At 52.5% G+C, this 19,381-nt stretch overlaps 1 protein-coding gene, 1 long non-coding RNA gene and 1 pseudogene across 3 annotated transcripts in view; 2 read left to right on the top strand and 1 right to left on the bottom strand.

The window, feature by feature from the left end:
- The window catches only part of ADGRL1 (adhesion G protein-coupled receptor L1), a 35,818-nt gene extending 27,583 nt beyond the window's left edge, over positions 1 to 8,235 (top strand). Inside the window, 7 exon segments of the mRNA XM_017851245.1 lie at positions 466 to 634; positions 3,056 to 3,184; positions 3,355 to 3,451; positions 3,531 to 3,659; positions 3,816 to 3,833; positions 4,352 to 4,900; positions 4,903 to 8,235. Of these exon segments, the coding sequence (XP_017706734.1) occupies positions 466 to 634; positions 3,056 to 3,184; positions 3,355 to 3,451; positions 3,531 to 3,659; positions 3,816 to 3,833; positions 4,352 to 4,900; positions 4,903 to 5,093 (1,282 nt within the window). The 3' untranslated portion in view covers positions 5,094 to 8,235.
- Positions 116 to 19,381, bottom strand: part of LOC108514780 (uncharacterized) — a 22,745-nt gene continuing 3,479 nt past the window's right edge. Inside the window, exon 2 of the long non-coding RNA XR_001881333.1 lies at positions 116 to 841. This is a non-coding gene — a long non-coding RNA (uncharacterized LOC108514780). The remainder of the gene's footprint in view (positions 842 to 19,381) is intronic.
- LOC108514778 (uncharacterized) lies at positions 6,489 to 8,235 on the top strand (annotated as a pseudogene). The gene has a single exon (XR_001881332.1). The product of XR_001881332.1 is annotated as an uncharacterized LOC108514778 (transcript).

Raw genomic sequence — 19,381 nt, 5'->3', positions numbered from 1 at the left:
AAGAGGGGTGTTTTATTGTGGTCACTATGTGCCTACTTAATGGGTGTTAGAAAGTGTATCATTAGCACGTCCAACCTGTAGTTTTAGAGGCGTAACTGTGTAGGGTGAGGCTAAATTCAACAGGTGAGTGTATTTAAGGGCAACTTAAAGAGAAATAGGCAGCAAATGTAGCCTAAGTGGTCTGGAAATTTGGCAGAAACAATGAAGGTGGCAGAGGAATGACTGATGTTCACAATACCCCGACCCCTGACCCAGTACCTTTCCCTCAGGCCCAGGCTGGGGTGGAGGCATCCTGGGCAGGCCACTGCCCCCAAGGCCCACTCAACCTGCTCAGGGCTTTGCAGACAGTGCCCAGGCCCACCCAAGGGCCCCCTTTGTAGGCTGCAGGGGAGGCCCGGGCTGAGGCCCGGGCTGAGGCCGTCCCCTCCGGCGGGTACTTTGACATCCCTATCGCCCCACCCCCAGATCCTGGGCTCTGGGGGCCATTGCGCTGCTGTTCCTGCTGGGCCTCACCTGGGCTTTCGGCCTCCTCTTCATCAACAAGGAGTCGGTGGTCATGGCCTATCTCTTCACCACCTTCAACGCCTTCCAGGGGGTCTTCATCTTTGTCTTTCACTGCGCCTTACAGAAGAAGGTGAGGTCGAGGCGGGGTCCTGGGTCACAGCCTCCCTTGGAGATATTTCCTGGGCATCCAGGAAAAGGCAGCGAGGGTGGAGGGGACTCAGGGGCTCCCTCAAGCCCCCAGTGAGTGCTGCAGGGCTTCTACGGTTAGGTCTGCGTCCATAGGGAGGGGAGGACGAGCTCAGGGCTAGGGAGGATTTAACCACAGGTGAAGAGGGTTCTGGAAAAAAGCAAGATACAGCAGCTTAGAGGAGTGAGAGCAGGACAGATTTGGTGATGGGGAACCCTCACCACCATGAGGGCCACGAGTCAGGCGTGGGAGGGGGAGGATTTTGGGAGCCACCCTGAGGGAGCAATGCCTACATTCATAGTTCAGGAAATAATTGTGAATTTTGTGGTGACAGAAAGGATCTTTTTAAAATAAATGTGTTAAAATCTGAATCTTAAGAAAACATACAGGCCAGACGCGGTGGCTCACGCCTGTAATCCCAACACTTTGGGAGGCTGAGGCGGGCAGATCACCTGAGGTCAGGAGTTCCAGACCAGCCTGGCCAACATGGTGAAACCCTGTCTCTACTTAAAAAATATAAAAATTAGCCGGGCATGGTGGCGGGCACCTGTAGTCCCAGCTACTTGGGAGGCTGAGGCAGGAGAATCGCTTGAACCCGGAAGGCGGAGGTTGCAGTGAGCCGAGATTATGCCACTGCATTCCAGCCTGGGCAACAGGGTAAGACTGTCTCAAAAAAAAAAAAAAGGACTGGGTGCAGTGGCTTATGCCTGTAATCCCAGCACTTTGGGAGGCTGAGGCAGGAGGATCGCTTAAGCCCAGGAATTCGAGACCAGCCTGGGCAACAGAGACCCTGTCTCTACTTAAAAAAAAAACAAAGGGGACAACAGTAGCTGGGGAATGTGGGCAGGGAGTGGGGGGTACCGGCAGCACTGTCAGGACTGAAGCTGGGGAGACGGAGCTGAGGCATTTGTAGAGTCAGCCCTGGCAGCAGTGCGGGCCATGGAGACTGCTGTTGGACTTGGGGAATGGTGAAGCGGGTAAGGCTTAAGGCAGGGGGTGGCGGAGGCAGTGATCATGAGAATCCTGGTTGCAAGGGAGGAAGTGGCCTGTGTCCCTGCTCTGTCCATCTGTCCAACACTGTCCTGGCCCCTCCTCGGACAGATGGTCAAAGGCAGTGTCTGCATGGCCCCCACCTCACACGCAGTGACAGCGATGTCCTTTCAGGGGACCCCAGGCCCCTATGGTCTGATCTGGGCCCCTCGGCTCCCCTCCCTCCAACCTCCGCTCTCAGACACCTAGATGTGGACCCTCCTCAGAGTGCAGCCCCTGTTCTTACCTTGACCTAAATGAGGCCTCCTCTGATCTATTTATTTTTTTAGGTTTTTTAATTTTTTTATTATTTTTTTTTGAGATAGAGTCTCGTTCTGTCCCCAGGCTGGAGTGCAATGGCGTGATCTCGGTTCGCTGCAACCTCCGCCTTGTGGGTTCAAGCAGTTGTCATGCCAAGTAGCTGGGATTACAGATGCCCACCGCCACGACCAGCTAATTTTTGTATTTTTGGTAGAGATGGGGTTTCACCATGTTGCCTAGGCTGGTCTTGAACCCCTGACCTCAGGTGATCCACCCACCTCTGCCTTTCAGAGTGCTGGGATTACAGGTGTGAGCCACCATGCCTGGCCTCCTCTGGTCTGTTTAAAATCACAACCAGTTTGGCCAACATGGTAAAACCCTGTCTCTACAAAAAAAAAAAAAAAAAAAAGCCGGGTGTGGTGGTATGCGCCTGTAATCCCAGCTACTCAGGAGGCTGAGGCAGGAGAATCACGTGAATCCAGGAGGTGGAGGTTGCAGTGTGCCAAGATCGCGTCATTGCACTCCAGCCTGGGTGACAGTGTGAGATTCCGTCTCAAAAAAAAAAAAAAAAAAAAAATCACATCCTGCTCCCAAGTCAGCACTGCCTAACCCCCTTTCCAGCCATAGTTTTCTCTGCAGCACGTAACACCATCCAACAGCCTGCATGTTTATATATTCATCTGTGTTCTGTCTCTACCAAAATATAAGCTCTCAGAGGTACAGATTTGTGTCTGTTGTCTTCCATACCATCCCTGAGGCCTAAATTGTGCCTGGCACATAGCAAATGCTCGTTAATGCTCTGTTGATTTTACAAATGAATGAAAAACTGTCAGTGGAGGTGGAGAAGAGGATGGGCCTGAGTAAGAAGAGATTGAAACCTGATTGGCTGGCTGTTGGGGGACAGGGGACAGCAAGGTTTCCATGGCCTGCAAGTTGCTGAACAGGGCAACATAGTCATTGGAAGCTCGGTCTCTGGCCTCCCAAGGCTGGGTGTCTTGTGACCAGCCCTGTGGTAGGCTGGATCACAGAGGAGGCCAGCGTCCCGACCAGCTGACTGTCCTCCTCACCCCCCAGGTGCACAAGGAGTACAGCAAGTGCCTGCGTCACTCCTACTGCTGCATCCGTTCCCCTCCCGGGGGCACTCACGGATCCCTCAAGACCTCAGCCATGCGAAGCAACACCCGCTATTACACAGGGACTCAGGTATCAGGCCAGACAGGGCTCCCTGGGGCTGAGTGTTGGAACCCAGAGCCTGAGAGGTGGGGAGTGGCTTGGCCTGGGTTTCTGATCGTGATGATTGGCTGAGCAGTCTCAAAAAGACGCCAGAGGGTGGGTGGCCCAAGGACCCCCTCACATTTGGGTTGTGTCCCCAGAGCCGAATTCGGAGGATGTGGAATGACACTGTGAGGAAACAGACGGAGTCCTCCTTCATGGCGGGTGACATCAACAGCACCCCAACCCTGAATCGAGGTGAGAAGGTGTCCCTCTGCCTCTGGCGCTGGTCTCTGGAGGCTCCCGGCCGCCTTGTGACCTCTGATCCCTTGGCCAGGTACCATGGGGAACCATCTGCTGACCAACCCTGTGCTGCAGCCCCGTGGGGGCACCAGCCCCTACAACACCCTCATCGCCGAGTCGGTGGGCTTCAATCCCTCCTCGCCCCCTGTCTTCAACTCCCCAGGTGAGAGCACGGGGGAAGCATCCCAGGTTGGGAAATGGAGGGTTTGTGTCCCAAGGGACCTCTGCCTGGGATGTTCTGTGCCCCAGAACTGGAGCCTGGACTTGCATTTCAAGCTCACCCTCGCCTTCTCTTTTCTCTCCTGACTGCCACCTGCAGGGAGCTACCGGGAACCCAGTAAGTGTGACTCTTCCCTGGGGATGTTTCTGAGGCTGGGAGAGGGACAGAGAGCGGCCTTCTCAGATGGCCTCACTTAAGGAGGAGAACTCGGGATGCCCTTCCCATGCCCACATCTCCCCACCCCCCAACACACAGCCTCTGGTTGGCAGCCGAATGGAGGATAATGGATGGTGTTCATTGAGTTTGGGCCGTTAGGTGCTAAGGGTCTGAGCATAGGAAAAGGATCCTGTCGCCCAGGCCTCCTCACACTGCTGAGATTCTGAACCTCCAGCTGAGGATGAGACCCTGGGGGAACTGGTCCTTGTCCCCTACCTTTCATCAGTCCGTTGCTGGGCTGGTGTCTCTACTGCCAGTGAGGGAGAAAGGGAATGTGAGACCAGAGATCCAGGGGGTAGGGGGAAGCCTATGGAAAACCAGCAGGAATCGAGCCCCTCTTCACACACACCGCACCCCTCACTACCCCTAGTGCATCCAGGGCCCCTCTTCTACCTTACCAGCCTCTTTCTGCCCTGCAGAGCACCCCTTGGGAGGCCGGGAAGCCTGTGGCATGGACACCCTGCCCCTGAACGGCAACTTCAACAACAGTTACTCCTTGCGAAGTGGGGATTTCCCTCCTGCGGATGGGGGCCCCGAGCCGCCCCGAGGCCGGAACCTAGCCGATGCGGCGGCCTTCGAGAAGATGATCATCTCGGAGCTGGTGCACAACAACCTGCGGGGGAGCAGCAGCGCGGCCAAGGGCCCTCCACCGCCTGAGCCCCCCGTGCCACCTGTGCCAGGGGGCGGGGGCGAGGAAGAGGCAGGTGGGCCCGGGGTTGCTGACCGGGCTGAGATTGAACTTCTCTATAAGGCCCTGGAGGAGCCTCTGCTGCTGCCCCGGGCCCAGTCGGTGCTGTACCAGAGCGATCTGGACGAGTCGGAGAGCTGCACGGCCGAGGACGGCGCCACCAGCCGGCCCCTCTCCTCCCCTCCGGGCCGGGACTCCCTCTATGCCAGCGGGGCCAACCTGCGGGACTCACCCTCCTACCCGGACAGCAGCCCTGAGGGGCCCAGTGAGGCCCTGCCCCCACCCCTCCCGCACCCCCCGGTCCCCCCGAAATCTACTACACCTCGCGCCCACCAGCCCTGGTGGCCCGGAATCCCCTGCAGGGCTACTACCAGGTGCGGCGTCCTAGCCACGAGGGCTACCTGGCAGCCCCAGGCCTTGAGGGGCCAGGGCCCGATGGGGACGGGCAGATGCAGCTGGTCACCAGTCTCTGAGGGGACCTCATGGACCAGGGGCTGGTGGCCCAGGCCAGGGAGGGAACCCTGGGCAGGGCTCTGGTGGGAGAGGGAGACAGATGGAGGCAGTGGCTGGTGGGCCACTCTCTCCAGGTGCCCCTCAGCCATGGGCCCTCCAGTTCCCTCAGGGGACTCTGACCTGGGGGCCTGAGGTGCCAGGGTTCACAGACAGGGTTTCCCACCAGCCACACGCACCAGCTGTATTTGGGGGAAGTGTAGTGAGGAGGAGCCCAGAGGTCCCCAGGGGAGTGAGGAGGGAGAACTTGGAAGGGGGCAGCCCACTTCCAGACGCTCCACTCTCCCACCCTTCTACGCCATGAAGGGAAATGAGGGCTTTAGTTTCCCTGGGCGGGAGGGGCAGCTTCTGAGGTTGCCAAAGGCCCCCACTGGATCAAACCTGTCAGCTGCTTCTCTCTGCAGCCAGAAATGCTGCCGGCTGCACCCAGAGGGAGCAGTGAGGCAGGACAAATGGACAGGTTCCTCCTGCGCTACAATTCCTTGCTCCCTGGAGACTGGGAAAAGGCCACAGGGCAGGGGGACTGGGCGGTGGTGGCTGGTGGTTTAAAGGTCGAACTTTCTCTGAAGCTCCTTTCCCCTTGCTCTTGGTCCCTGCCCCCCAAGCAAGCCTGCCCCCTCTGCCTCCCAGTGCACCCAATGACCCCCTCCCTTGGGGCGACTCCTCATGAAGCACAACTCCCCGCAGGGCCCCCAGCCCACAGGGGTGGCCATATTTGGGCAGTTCCCAGTCCTGTGGGCTCGGCTATCTGGGGAGCAGATTTTGGGTCTGGATCTCCCTGGGGAGTGGGTCCTGGGCTTGGATCTTTCCCTAGGGGGCCCTCTTACTCCTTCCTCTCTCCTCCTCCTCCTTCCCCATTGCTGTAAATATTTCAACGAAATGGAAAAGAAAAAAAAAAAGACAAAAAAAAAAAGACCAAAAAAAATCTCATCACTTGAAGCCACCGGGAGCCTGCGGCCCGGGCCAACCTGGGCTTTCTCCGGAGCAGAGCGGCGCTGCCGGCCCGGCAGCCAGGACTTCTCCGTGTACGTGCATCCCTAGCCCCTGCCGGGGCGGGCGGGCCGCCAGAGCAGCTTTTTACAATCCAGAGACAGAAAACAAAATCTAGATGCAACAGCGAAACAAAGAACCCATTTCCTTCCTGGCACCTGTTTCTGTCCCCTCCTTTCCTGCTCTGCCTGCCCAGCATCATCAGCCCTCCTGGGGCGTGTACCTCACTGCCTGCCCCAGGACCAGAGGCCTGTCTCCCCCTTCCCTCCCCATCGGCCCGGGGGAGACCTCTTCACACCCAAAGATGCTTTGTCAAGATGGCTGCGCTGTCCCTTTGAATTCCTGCTTCTTGTATATTGCTTTGGGGACTCTAGCTGGGGAAAATGGGGCTGATTTCCCACCTAGAGAGGTTGATGGCCAGAGGAAAATGGGGAGGAACTGGGGTTATGGAGGGCATGGGTATGGCTGAGGAGGGTGCTGGAGTGGCAACGTGGTCTGTCTGGGGGAGGGGGAAGGGGCAAAGGTGAGAGGTCACCTTCCCTACCCTCCACCTTCCTGCAGGGAGGACAAAGCCAGGTGCCAGGGCTGGGGTCAGGACACCCATGTTCTGGGGGGGCTTGACCCGAAATCCCAGATCCTGGAAGCTCTAGGCTCGGGATGTCTCCTGAGCACCTCTCCCAGCCCCCTCCTCTCCAGCCTGTCAGCCCAGCCTCCCCAGTCCCCTCCCCTCAACTCTAGGGGTAACATAGCCCTGAGGCCACCTTAGCCCAGCCCCTGCATTACCATTTCCCCAGAGGTGGCCCATCCACCTCTGCTCTGACCTCTCCCCGTCTCTTTGCCCCTCCTTTTCTCACAAGTGCCATGAGTTTTCAAACATCTTCGGGTCTCAGCCTGCTGCTGCCATGAACTTTGTTGGGTTAAGGGGGAGGGGCTCTAGGAAGGAACTGGGGGGGAGGGGACAGGTAGGTGGCTGGAGGGACCCTTTTTGCTGCTAGAAAGCCCCTCCCTTCTCCTGGGGAGCTGGGGCTGGCTTGTCCCCATCAATTAGGGGAGAAGGGGTCAGACCAAAGATGGTTTGTCCCATGCAAGGGAACAGGTGTGGGGAAGAGGTGGGGTTGGGTTCCAACTCTGGCTTTTTCTGGTAGAAAGGCCTAACCCATTACACCAGAAGACTATGGGTGAAGTCTAGATGGGGAGGAGAAGTGAGGCCAGAGACAGTCTTGCCAGACGACTCTGAGGAGAGCAGGGGACAGTTCCATGGACCTTCCTGGACTGCACTAGGCTAGGAGGTCTTGTGTGGAGGGGCGGTCAGAGGTCTGTGAAGAGCGGGCAGGAGTCATGGGCAGGCAAAGAGCCGGCCCGGCCTGGGCAGCAGCCCAGCTACAGTCTGTGGCTGCCCCCGACACCAGGAGGAGGGCCAGGAGAGTTCCAGGGGGGCTGAGACACAGGGAGGCCCACTTCCTCCCTGCCTAGCCTTCCTTGTATCTCTCCAGACTCGGACAATCAAAGGGAGAGGGTGTTATCAGTCCTGTTTCAGCCGGCATCGCCCAGTGGCTTCCAGGCCTCAGAGCTGTGTGGCAGGGCCCCCTGCTGGGGCTGGACACTATTGCAGTCCAGTGCAAAGCTGCCCCCAGAGCCCAGGTGTCCCCCCCACCTAACCAGACCTGGTGCCTTGACACCCCCACCCCAGCTGGGACGGTACAGAGAAGGGTCTTGGTTTCCTCTCCTACTCCCTTCCTTGGGCTCCTGAAATTTGCTCCTAAATCTTGTTAATTCTTCTTCTCTGGATTTTGGTTTCTTTTGGCTTTCCCTTGCCTTCCCTTTCTCTGTCTCCAACTCTCTTTCCCCACGTGTTTCTCGCTGTCTCTATGTTCCTCTTCTCTCATCCTCAACTTTCTGTCCATTCGGGCCTCCTCCCCACCTCCCACGCCCCAGCCCCTCCCTCCTTGGTCTCCTTTTCAATATGCCAAACCAATTTTGGGTCGAGTGCATTTAACGAGAACAAAACAAAAGGCTCATAACAACAAGAACGTTTCAGAAAAAAACAAAAAGTTTAAAAAAAATTGTTGAGTCAAAAAGTCAAACAATAAAGAAATTAAGATTTCTTGGAATGACGAGTTGTGTGACTTCTTGAGCGGGGGAGGCGCGGTGGCTCAGGCCTGTAATCCCAGCATTTTGGGAGGCTGAGGTGGGTGGATCACTTGAGGCCAGGAGTTTGAGACCAGCCTGGTCAACATGGTGAAATCCCATTTCTACTAAAAAGACAAAAATTTAGCTGAGCGTGGTGGCAAGCACCTGTGGTCCCAGCTACTCGGGAGGCTGAGGCAGGAGAATCGCTTGAACCTGGGAGGCAGAGGTTGCAGTGAGCTGAGATCGCGCCACTGCACAACAGCCTGGGCTATAGAGTGAAACTCTGTCTCAAAAAAGAAAGAAAGAAATGGTTGAGAAGATCTGCACAGTGGCGTCCCCACGGGCTCTGGTCTGTGCTTGAGCATTCAGAACCCCTGGCAGAGGCCTGGCAATTATAGAATCATTCACATTGATGAGACCTTGGTAAGTTCCTGGGCTTGGTGGAGCATTCCATATGCAGTTTCTCTGAATCCTCACAAAATGCTCCCGGGTGGAGACAGCGATTAGAGTTCCATTTTACAGATAGGGAAACTGAGGCTTACAGCCCTTAGATGCATGCCCAAGTCTCTGGCGAGGCCACTGTCCCATGCTGTGTCTCACAGAAGCCCTTCTTGGCCCAGACGTCTGTCCCCAGGCTGTACTAGAGCAGAGCTGAGGAATTTTACACTGTGATATCTCATTACAATTGCCATTCCTACACTCCCATACGCTGCTGGCATGGAGTGGTTTCAAACTTGATACGGTGGAATTGCATCATGTGTGTGTCACATTCTCAGTTCACCAATGAACTGCCCGTGCTCAGAGAGAGAGGAATAACTACTCAAACTACAAGGATCAGTCGGGTGCGGTGGCTCACGCCTGGAATCCCAGCACTTTGGGAGGCTGAGGCGAGCGGATCACTTGAGGTCGGGAATTCGAGACCAGCCTGACCAAAATGGAGAAACCCCATCTCTACTAAAAAATATATAATTAGCCGGGCGTGGTGGCGCATGCCTCTAATCCCAGCTACTCGGGAGGCTGAGGTGAGCGGATCACTTGAGGTCAGGAGGCAGAGGTTGCAGTGAGCCGAGATTGCACCATTGCACTCCAGCCTGGGCAACAACAGTGAAACTCCGTCTGAAAAAACAAACAAAAAACTACAAGGCCCCTCTGACTTAAAAAGACACCTGTGTCTAGGACACCACCCACCTTCCCACAGCCACTCCTTCCCAGTCTTCATGGCTGGCTCCTTCTCATCTGACCTCCTAATGATGGGGAACACAGTGGCTCAGTCCTTAGACCTTTTCTCTACCTGCTCTCACTCCCTGGAAGGTCTCATCCTGTCTCATGGTTTGAAATGCCACCGGGCAGGCCGGGCGCGGTGGCTCAAGCCTGTAATCCCAGCACTTTGGGAGGCCGAGACGGGCAGATCACAAGGTCAGGAGATCGAGACCATCCTGGCTAACACGGTGAAACCCCGTCTCTACTAAAATGCAAAAAAATTAGGCGGGCATGGTGGCGAGCGCTTGTAGTCCCAGCTACTTGGGAGGCTGAGGCAGGAGAATGGCGTGAACCCGGGAGGCGGAGCTTGCAGTGAGCCGGGATCGCGCCACTGCACTCCAACCTGGGCGACTGAGTGAGACTCCGTCTCAAAAAAAAAAAAAAAGAAAGAAAGAAATGCCACCGGGCAGGCGCAGTGGCTCACACCTGTAATCCCAGCACTTTGGGAGGCCAAGGCGGGCAGATCATGAGGTCAGGAGTTTGAGAGCAGCCTGGCCAACAAGGTGAAACTCTGTCTCTACCAAAAATACAAAAATTAGCTGGGCATGGTGGCGCACGCCTGTAGTCCCAGCTACTCAGGAGGCTTGAGGCAGGAGAATCGCTGGAACTCATAAGACGGAGGCTGCAGTGAGTCAAGATCACGCCACTGCACTCCAGCCTGGGCGACAGAGTGAGACTGCATCTCAAAAAAAAAAAAAATGTGTTACCTATACACTGATCACCCTCAAACGTAGCTCTCCAGCATGAGCTCCAGATTTGCATATATTCACCTACCTACCCCATCTCTCTCCCTGGTATCTGGTAGGATCTCAAACTAACCTGTCCTAAACTGAGACGCTGGCCTCCCCCACCCCCATCTCTACTGCTGCCACGGGAAGAACTACACGTGAGGCTTTGAGGCTTCCTCACCTCAACTAAAAGTGAGTCCATCCATCCCTTGATTCAAGCTAAAGACCTTGGAAAAAAGTGAGTCCATCCATCCCTTGATTCAAGGTAAAGACCTCAGAGTTCCCCTTGAACTCGTCTTGTTTGATACCCCACATCTAATTTGACAGTAAATGTAATGGTGGCTCTAACTTCTAAATATCCAGAATTAATTAGTTCTCACCCATCTTTCACCAGGGCCACTACAACAGTCCCCGAAATATTACAGCTCCCTTATCCCTCTTCAGGTTTTTCTCAGCACAGAAACCAGAGTGATCTTGCTAAACATATTTTGTCCCTCCTCAGCTCAAAACTCTCCAATGCTCTCCTTTCACCCAAAGCAGAGGTCAAGGTCAACACAATGGGCTACAGGCCCTCCAACCTCACCACCTGGCTTCCTCTCCACCTTCCCTCCACTCGCTGGGCTCAAACACGCAGGCACCCTCTTGCCTGCCTCAGGGCCTTTGCACCGGCTGTTCTCTCTGATGGCTTGGGCCCCGTCCCCCGTCCCCATATCTGCAGAGTTGGCTTCCTCTCCTGCAGAGTTGATGAAAATGAAATCCTGCTTCCCAGAAGGCCTTCCCAAGCCACTCCAGAACTTCCTAACCTGTGCCTTGCTCTGTCTTCATAGTACTACTGGCTAGCAATTACATTTTGCCTATTTGTTCATCATCTGCCTCTTGGCTAGAATGTAAGATCCGGAAACACAAGGGTTCTTGGTCTGAGCCTAGCACAGCATCTGGCACACAGGCCATCTGTATCTGTTAAAGAATGAGAGCTGAGGCCGGGCGCGGTGGCTCAAGCCTGTAATCCCAGTACTTTGGGAGGCCGAGACGGGCGGATCACGAGGTCAGGAGATCGAGACCATCCTGGCTAACACGGTGAAACCCCGTCTCTAATAAAAAATAAAAAAAAACTAGCCGGGTGAAGTGGCGGGCGCCTGTAGTCCCAGCTACTCAGGAGGCTGAGGCAGGAGAATGGCGTAAACCCGGGAGGCGGAGCTTGCAGTGAGCCCCTGCACTCCAGCTTGGGCGACAGAGTGAGACTCTGTCTCAAAAAAAAAAAAAGAATGAGAGCTGAATTCAGCACAAGACCCAAAGTGAGCATGAGATGAGAGTGAAGGGCGATGGAAGCTCTTCAATGAGGATAAAGAAATATATTTAAGGCCGGGCGCGTGGCTCACCGTCCTGTATCCCACCTTTGGGAGGCTGAGGTACGGCGGATCACGAGTCTAGGAGAGGGAGACCATCCTACCTAACATGGTGAAACCCCGTCTCTACTAAAAATACAAAAACAAATTACGAGCATGGTGGCGGGCCCTGTGAGTCCCAGCTACTCGCAGGTTGGAGGCCAGGGAGAATGGCGTAAATCCGGAGGTGGAGCCTTGCAGTGACCGAGATCGCGCCCCTGCCCTCCAGCCTGGGGCGACAGAGCGATGACTGAACCGTCTCAAAAAAAAAAAAAAAAAAAAAAAAATATATATATATTATATAATATTAATATATATATATATATTTTAAAAAACAAAAAATGATGGAAACTGTGAATCTGCCTTCCTCGCTGGTTCAGTTTTCCTGTGTGACGCTAAGGTTTTAATTTAAGCATTGGCTCCAAAATCTAAGATCAGTATTTCCTCCTGGGTGCCCAGCTGAAGAGGCAATCTTTCTCCACACCTGGGGGATGAAAATGAATCTGCTAGCTTGTTTGAGAGATGCTCTGTTGGCAAGCATAGGAGACTTTTTTTTTTTTTTTTTGGAGGCCAGTCTTGTTCTGTCACCCAGGCTGGAGTGCGGTGGTGCCGTCTCGGCTCACTGCAATCTCTGCCTCCTGGTTTCACAGCCATTCTCCTTGCCTCCAGCCTCTAGAGTAGTCTGGGACACAGTGCGCCCGCCACCCACGCCCGGCTAATTTTTTTGTATTTTTATAAAAAGAGACAGGGTTATCCACTGTGTTACCCAGGATGGTCTCGATTCCTGACCTCATGATCCACCCGCTTCGAGCCTCCCAAGTTGGATTACAAGTGTGAGCCACCGCACCTGGCCTAGCATGGGGACTTTTAAGAGCAGATAATTGGCCTGGCACAGTGGCTCACACCTGTAATCCCAACACTTTGGGAGGCCGAGGCGGGTGGATCATGAGGTCAGGAGTTCGAGGTCAGCCAGGCCGAGATGGTGAAACCCCGTCTCTACTAAAAATACAAAAATTAGCCAGCCACTGTGGCAGGTGCCTGTAATCCCAGCTACTTGGGAGGCTGAGGCAGGAGAATCGCTTGAACCAGGGAGGCAGAGCTTGCAGTGAGCCGAGAATGTGCCGCTGCACTCTAGCCTGTGCTCCATCTCAAAAAAACAAAAAAAAGAGTAGATAATTTTAGCCAGGCAGGGTGGCTCATGCCTGTATTCCCAACATTTTGGGAGGCCGAGGCGGGCAGATCACTTGGGGCCAGGAGTTCGAGACCAGCCTGGCCAATATGGCGAAACTCTACTAAAACTACAAAAATTAGCTGAAGGTGGTGGTGCACACCTGTAACCCCAGTTATTCAGGAGGCTTAGGCAGGAGACTTGCTTGAACCCCAAAAGGCAGAGGTTGCAGTGAGCCAAGATCATACCACTGCACTCCAGCCTGGGTGACAGAGCAACACTCCGCCTCAAAAAAAAAAAAAAGAGTAGGTAATTTTACCTATATGTGATTTGACCTCATGCTCTGATTTGAAATCGAATCTTGCATACAATGAGAGTCAAATATGACCAGTCCTTCTGTGTCTTTTACTCTCCCCTTCACTACACACAACCTAAACCCACTGTGTCTGACTGGGCGTGGTGGCTCACGCCTGTAATCCCAACATTTTGGAGGCCAAGGCGGACGGATCACTTGAGGTCAGGAATTCGAGACCAGACTGGCCAACATGGCGAAACCCTGTCTCTACTGAAAAAGAAAAAGAAAAAAAAAAAAATTAGCCGGGTGTGGTGGCATGCGCCTGTAGTCCCAGGTACTCGGGAGGCTGAGGCAGGAGAATCACTTGAACCCGGGAGGCGGAGGTTGCAGTGAGCCGAGATCACGCCACTGTACTCCAGCCTGGCGACAGAGTGAGACTGTCTCAAAAATAAAAATAAACCTGCTGTGCCTGACAACCTCTGGCCCTCAGGTGGTAGGTAGTGGCACCCATTCATCTACACATGCTCAGGGACAGTACGTTTATACTGAAATGTATCATTTCAAAGTTCTTTCCTACATTTTATCTCATTTAATTCTCAGAATACATGTTTTGTTTGTTTGTTTTTGAGACAGACTCCCGCTCTGTTGCCCAGGCTGGAGTGCAGTGGTGCAATCTGGCTCACTGCAACCTCAGCCTCCTGGGTTCAAGCAATTCTCCTGACTCAGCCTCCCGAATAGCTGGAATTACAGGCACCCGCTGCCAAGTGGCCAAAAAAAAAAATAATTTTGTGTATTTTGGAGTAGAGACAGGATTTAGCCGATGTGGCCAGGCTGGTGTCAGAACTTTCTGACCTCAGGGTATCCGCCGCGCTGGGCTCCCAAAGTGCTGGGATTACAGGAGTGAGTCACCAGCCCAAAAAAGCTACTCGTGAGCTGAGGCAGGAGAATGCTTGAACTCTGGAGGTGGAGGTGTGGCAGTGAGCAAGTTGCACCATTGCACTTCAGCCTGGGCGACCCAAAGCAGTTTTCTCAAAGTCTCGACAATACAATACGCACGATAAATAATAATTTTTTTCAAAACGGGTGAACCATTAAAGACATTATAAAATTAAAAGAGTCAGACTGGGGAGATGGTGGCTGGCGTCAGCCTTATAATCCCTAGTACTTTGGAGGGGGGCCGGGAAGTGGGGAGGAGTCACTTGATCGAGGAGTTTGAGATCAGCCTGCCAACATGGGTAAAAGAGCCGCCGCCGCGGCGCCCATCTCTACTAAAATGCGAAAAATGTAGCCAGGCATGGTGGCGTGGCACCTGTGCCAATCCAGTACTTGGGAGGGTGAGGGCAGAGAACTCGCATTGGAACGGGAGACGGGCGTTGCATTGAGCCAAGATCGCACCCACTGCCTCCAGCGCTGGGTGACCAAGAGCAAGAGTGTCTCAAAAAATAGAAATAAAGATAAAAGAAAGACCCCAGTATGACAAAACTGCAACTCATAAGACGAGGACAATCGGCAGAAAGTGGGCAATCACAGAGAGGCACAGATGGCCGAAGTAACATGTGGGAATATAGCTGACTCAGATGTCAGTTGAGGTAATGCAATCCGAAACCCTTCATTCCAGACCATCAGAGGACCAAACATGTAAAGTGTTCAGTAGGCAAATGTTTATTTTTGTGTTTTTTTTCGTTCTTTTTTTTTTTCAAGGACCCTGTGACCGCCTCGGTGGCTCATGCTCATGTAATCCCAGCAGAACTTTGGGAGCCTGAGGGCAGGCAGATCACCTGAGGTCAGGAGTTTGATACCGCGCTGGCCCAACATGGTGAAACCCCATCTGATACTACAAATACAAAAATTAAGCCGGATGTGGTGGCACAATGCTGTAATTCACAGCTACTCAGAAGGCTGAGGCGAGGAGAGGTTCGTTACCGGAGGCGGCAGTGAGCCGAGGATTGCGCCATTGAAATTGCTGGGCACAAGAACAAACTCTGTCTCAAAAATAAAATAAAGGAATAATAAAGGGGCCGGGCGGCGGGCTCTAAGTCTGTAATCCAGGCCTATGGGAGGCGAGGGACGGGCGGATCACGAGGGTCAGGAGATCGGCATCCTGGCTAACACAGTGAAACCCGTCTCTACTAAAAAATACAAGAACTATACAGGCGAGGTGGCAGGCGCCTGTATTCCCGCTATCTCGGGAGGTGAGCAGGTTGAGAATGGCATAAACGGGAGGCGGAGCTGCAGTGAGCTGAGATCCGGCCCTGTATCAGCCCGGGGCAGACAGAGCGAGATCTGTCTCAAAAAAATAAAAAAATAATAAATAAATAAAATAAATAAATAAATAAAAGGTAAGGACACTGAGCAACAGGAACACTAATGGTGGGAGTGAGAACCAGTACCATCATTCTGAAGAGCAGATTAGCAGTATCTCATAAAGGTGAATACTTCCAGAACCCACCGTCCAGTACTTCAACTCCTAGGTATATCTCCCAGAGTAACTCCTACGTGTGCTCAAGGAGACATAGATACCAACGCATACTGCTGCACTGTTTGTAATGGTAGAAAACTGAAAACATCCTAAATTTCAACCAAGTGAACTGATGAGTAAACACTGTCCAACAAACTTTCTGTTCTCATGGGAATGTTCCTTATGTTCTTTATACACCATGGCGGCCACTAGCCACAGGCTCCTGCTGAACATGTGAAATGTGACTATGTGTCTGGGGAAGTGGATTATTTGTTTTGTCTAATTTTAATCTAAATAGCCCTATGTGGCTAGTGGCTACCTTATCAGCACAGCCGTATAGCAGTGAAACTAAGTGAATTAGAGCTACACACGTTTCCACATAGACAAATCTCAAAAGCATTACACTGGATGAAAAAAAGCAGGTTTCAGGCCGGGCACGGTGGCTCATGCCTGTAATCCCAACACTTTCAGAGGCCGAGGCGGGCGGATCACAAGGTCAGGAGATCGAGACCATCCTGGCAAACACAGTGAAACCCCGTCTTTACTAAAAATACAAAAAAAATTAGCAGGGCATGGTGACGGGCGCCTGTAGTCCCAGCTACTCGGGAGGCTGAGGCAGGAGAATGGCGTGAACCCGGGGGGCGGAGCTTGCAGTGAGCCGAGATCACACCACTGTACTTCAGCATGGGGGATAGAGTGGGACTTCGTCTCAAAAAAAAAAAAAAAAAAAAAAGAAGCAAGTTTCAGAAGGCAGAACCCAGTGCCACCCTAGTACCAGCTCTGTCAGGATACACCCAGTATGATCCTGCTATCAGAGGTCCCCAAGACCACACTGAGGTTCAATGACTCACTAGGGGGAGTCACAGGATTTAGCTTGGAGGTGTAGGCATGGTTGTGATTTATGATAGTGAAGAGACACAAGGCACAATCAGCAGAGGGAAAAGACGCAGGAGCTGAAGTCCGGAGGAAACCAGGACAAGCTTCTAAGAGTCCTCTCCTAGTGGAGTCACATAGGACTCCATCAATTCCTACTGCCAAGTATGACAGCACGAGAGATATGCGATCTACCAGGGAAGCTCATTACCCAGTGACCAGAGTTGTACTTGGGGGTGGTTGTGTACCAAAATGCCAGACTCCAGAAGGAGAGCAGGTGTTCAACATGAACCACATTGTTAGCGGAAATTGTTTAGGCACTCACCATTTGGGGAACGGCAGGAACCCTCCCGAAATCCAAGTTCCTAGATATCAGCCAAGGGTCAATCTTTCAAACAGGCTCTTCAAAGGACAGCAGTCTCAGTCCTGCTAGGTTAACTCTAAATTGCACAGACACCATTTATATAAAAGTATAGAACATGACAGCCGGGCGCGGTGGCTCAAGCCTATAATCCCAGCACTTTGGGAGGCCGAGACGGGCAGATCACGAGGTCAGAAGATCGAGACCATCCTGGCTAACATGGTGAAACCCCGTCTCTACTAAAAAATACAAAAAAACTAGCCGGGCGAGGTGGTGGGCGCCTGTAGTCCCAGCTACTCCGGAGGCTGAGGCAGGAGAATAGCGTGAACCCGGGAGGCGGAGCTTGCAGTGAGCTGAGATCTGGGCACTGCACTCCAGCCTGAGCAACAGAGCAAGACTCCGTCTCAAAAAAAAAAAAAAAAGAACATGACAAAAACTATTGTTTAAAGATACACGCCTATATGCACAGAAGACTGTAAACACCAAATTCAGGGTTGCGGCTACATTTGAGGAAAAAGGAAGAGGAATGGGTTTCATGTAGGGTATAAGGCCCTTCAGTTGCATCTCTAATGTTTTAGCTTTTTTTTTTTTTTTTTGAGACGGAGTCTCTGTCACCCAGGCTGGAGTGCAGTGGCCGGATCTCAGCTCACTGCAAGCTCCGCCTCCTGGGTTTACGCCATTCTCCTGCCTCAGCCTCCCGAGCAGCTGGGACTACAGGCGCCCGCCACCACGCCTGGCTAGTTTTTTTTTGTATTTTTTAGTAGAGACGGGGTTTCCCCAGGTTAACCAGGATGGTCTCAATCTCCTGACCTCGTGATCCGCCCGTCTCAGCCTCCCAAAGTGCTGGGATTACAGGCTTGAGCCACCACGCCCGGCTATGTTTTAGCTTTTAAGCTGGGTAACAGTATTTTGCTATAGCACGTCTTATACTTTCTTGAGCATGTGTGCACCTGAAGTATTACACAGGAAGAATGAAGACGTACCTGCTTATTACTGTGTGCTACTAACAGTTCATAGTTTTTTGTTTGTTTTTAGACAGGGTCTCGCTCTATTGCCTAGCTAGGCTGGAGTGTAGTGGTATGATCTTGGCTCACTGCAACCTCTGCCCCTGGGGCTCAAGCAATCCTCCTACCTCAGCCTCCTGAGTAGCTGGGACCACAGGCACATGCCACCACACCCGGCTGATTTTTTTATGTTTTGTAGAGTTGGGGTTTTGCTATGTTGCCCAGGCTGGTCTTGAACTCCTGAGGTCAAGTAATCCACTTGCCTCAGCCTCCCAAAGTGTTGGGATTACAGGTGTGAGACACTGCACCTGGCTGGTTCACACTGAGTACTTTTCGCATTCCAGGTATATGCTAAACCCACCCTTTACATAGATTTTTTTTTTTTTTTTTTTTTTTTTTTTTTTTTGAGATGGAATCTTCCTTTGTCACCAGGCTGGAGTGCAGTGGCACAATCTCAGCTCATTGCAACCTCTACCTCCCAGGTTCAAGCAATTCCCCTGCCTCAGCCTCTGAAGTAGCTGGGACTACAGGCGCACGCCAACACACCCAGCTAATTTTTTTGTATTTTTAGTAGAGACGGGGTTTCACCATGTTCACCAGGATGGTCTCGATCTCCTGACCTCGTGATCCGCCCTCCTCGGCCTCCCAAAGTGCTGGGATTACAGGCGTGAGCCACCGCGCCCGGCCAATTTTTTGTATTTTTAGTAGAGATGGGGTTTCACCATGTTAGCCAGGATGGTCTCGATCTCCTGACCTCGTGATCTGCCCGCCTTGGCCTCCCAAAGTGCTGGGATTACAAGCATGAGCCACCGCGCCTGGCCAAGAAAGGGTACTTTAAATAGGGTACTTTGGGAAGTCTTCTTTCAGAGGACATTTGAGCTGAACCACAAGCGAAGAGAATGCGACAGCCGTGCAATTATCCAGAGGAAGCACATTCCAGGCAGAGGGAACGGCAAGTGCAAAGCCCTGCGGCAGAAATAAGCTGGGTGTGTTGAAAGAAGGGGAATAAAGCCAGCTGGGCTTGAGAGCAGTGACAAGAAGAATGGCAGATGAGGCCTGAGAGGTCAGCTGAGGCTACCATGCAGGGCAGCCTAAGCCATAGGAAAGATCTTAGATTTCATTCTAAGTAGGATAAGCCTTTGAAGGTTTTAAGCAGAGTAATGACATGATCTGGTTTACAAGTGAAGATCATTCAGCCAGCTGTAAGGAGAATGCATCATAGGGCCACTTTCTTCATTAGCGCCATGGAAATAATGCTGGTGGCTCATGAGCTTCTCGGGGCTATGAAAAGGTCAGGGACAGGGATAAAGGGAAAAAAGTTCCACAATGCAAAGAGAAAACTACAAAGTTGGAATGAATAAATATTTAAATAAGCATCTAGAAATATGACATCATGACAACTGCATTAATCATTAAATTTAGTATTCATAAGCAATCGAATTACATTTGGAAATTAGATTTTCTCAAATCACAAATATCCCCAAGTATGCAATGATTGCCAAGAAATCAAAGGAATCATAAATGTGAGCTTCCTTGAAGCCAAATAATTTCAAAAGAATATTAAAAAGCTTTCAATTTTTTTTTTTTTTTTTTTTTTTT

The sequence above is a fragment of the Rhinopithecus bieti genome, unplaced genomic scaffold (assembly GCF_001698545.2).
Source record: "Rhinopithecus bieti isolate Rb0 unplaced genomic scaffold, ASM169854v2 scaffold_33432, whole genome shotgun sequence".
NCBI lineage: Eukaryota > Metazoa > Chordata > Mammalia > Primates > Cercopithecidae > Rhinopithecus > Rhinopithecus bieti.
This window is presented reverse-complemented; position numbering and strand designations above follow the sequence as displayed.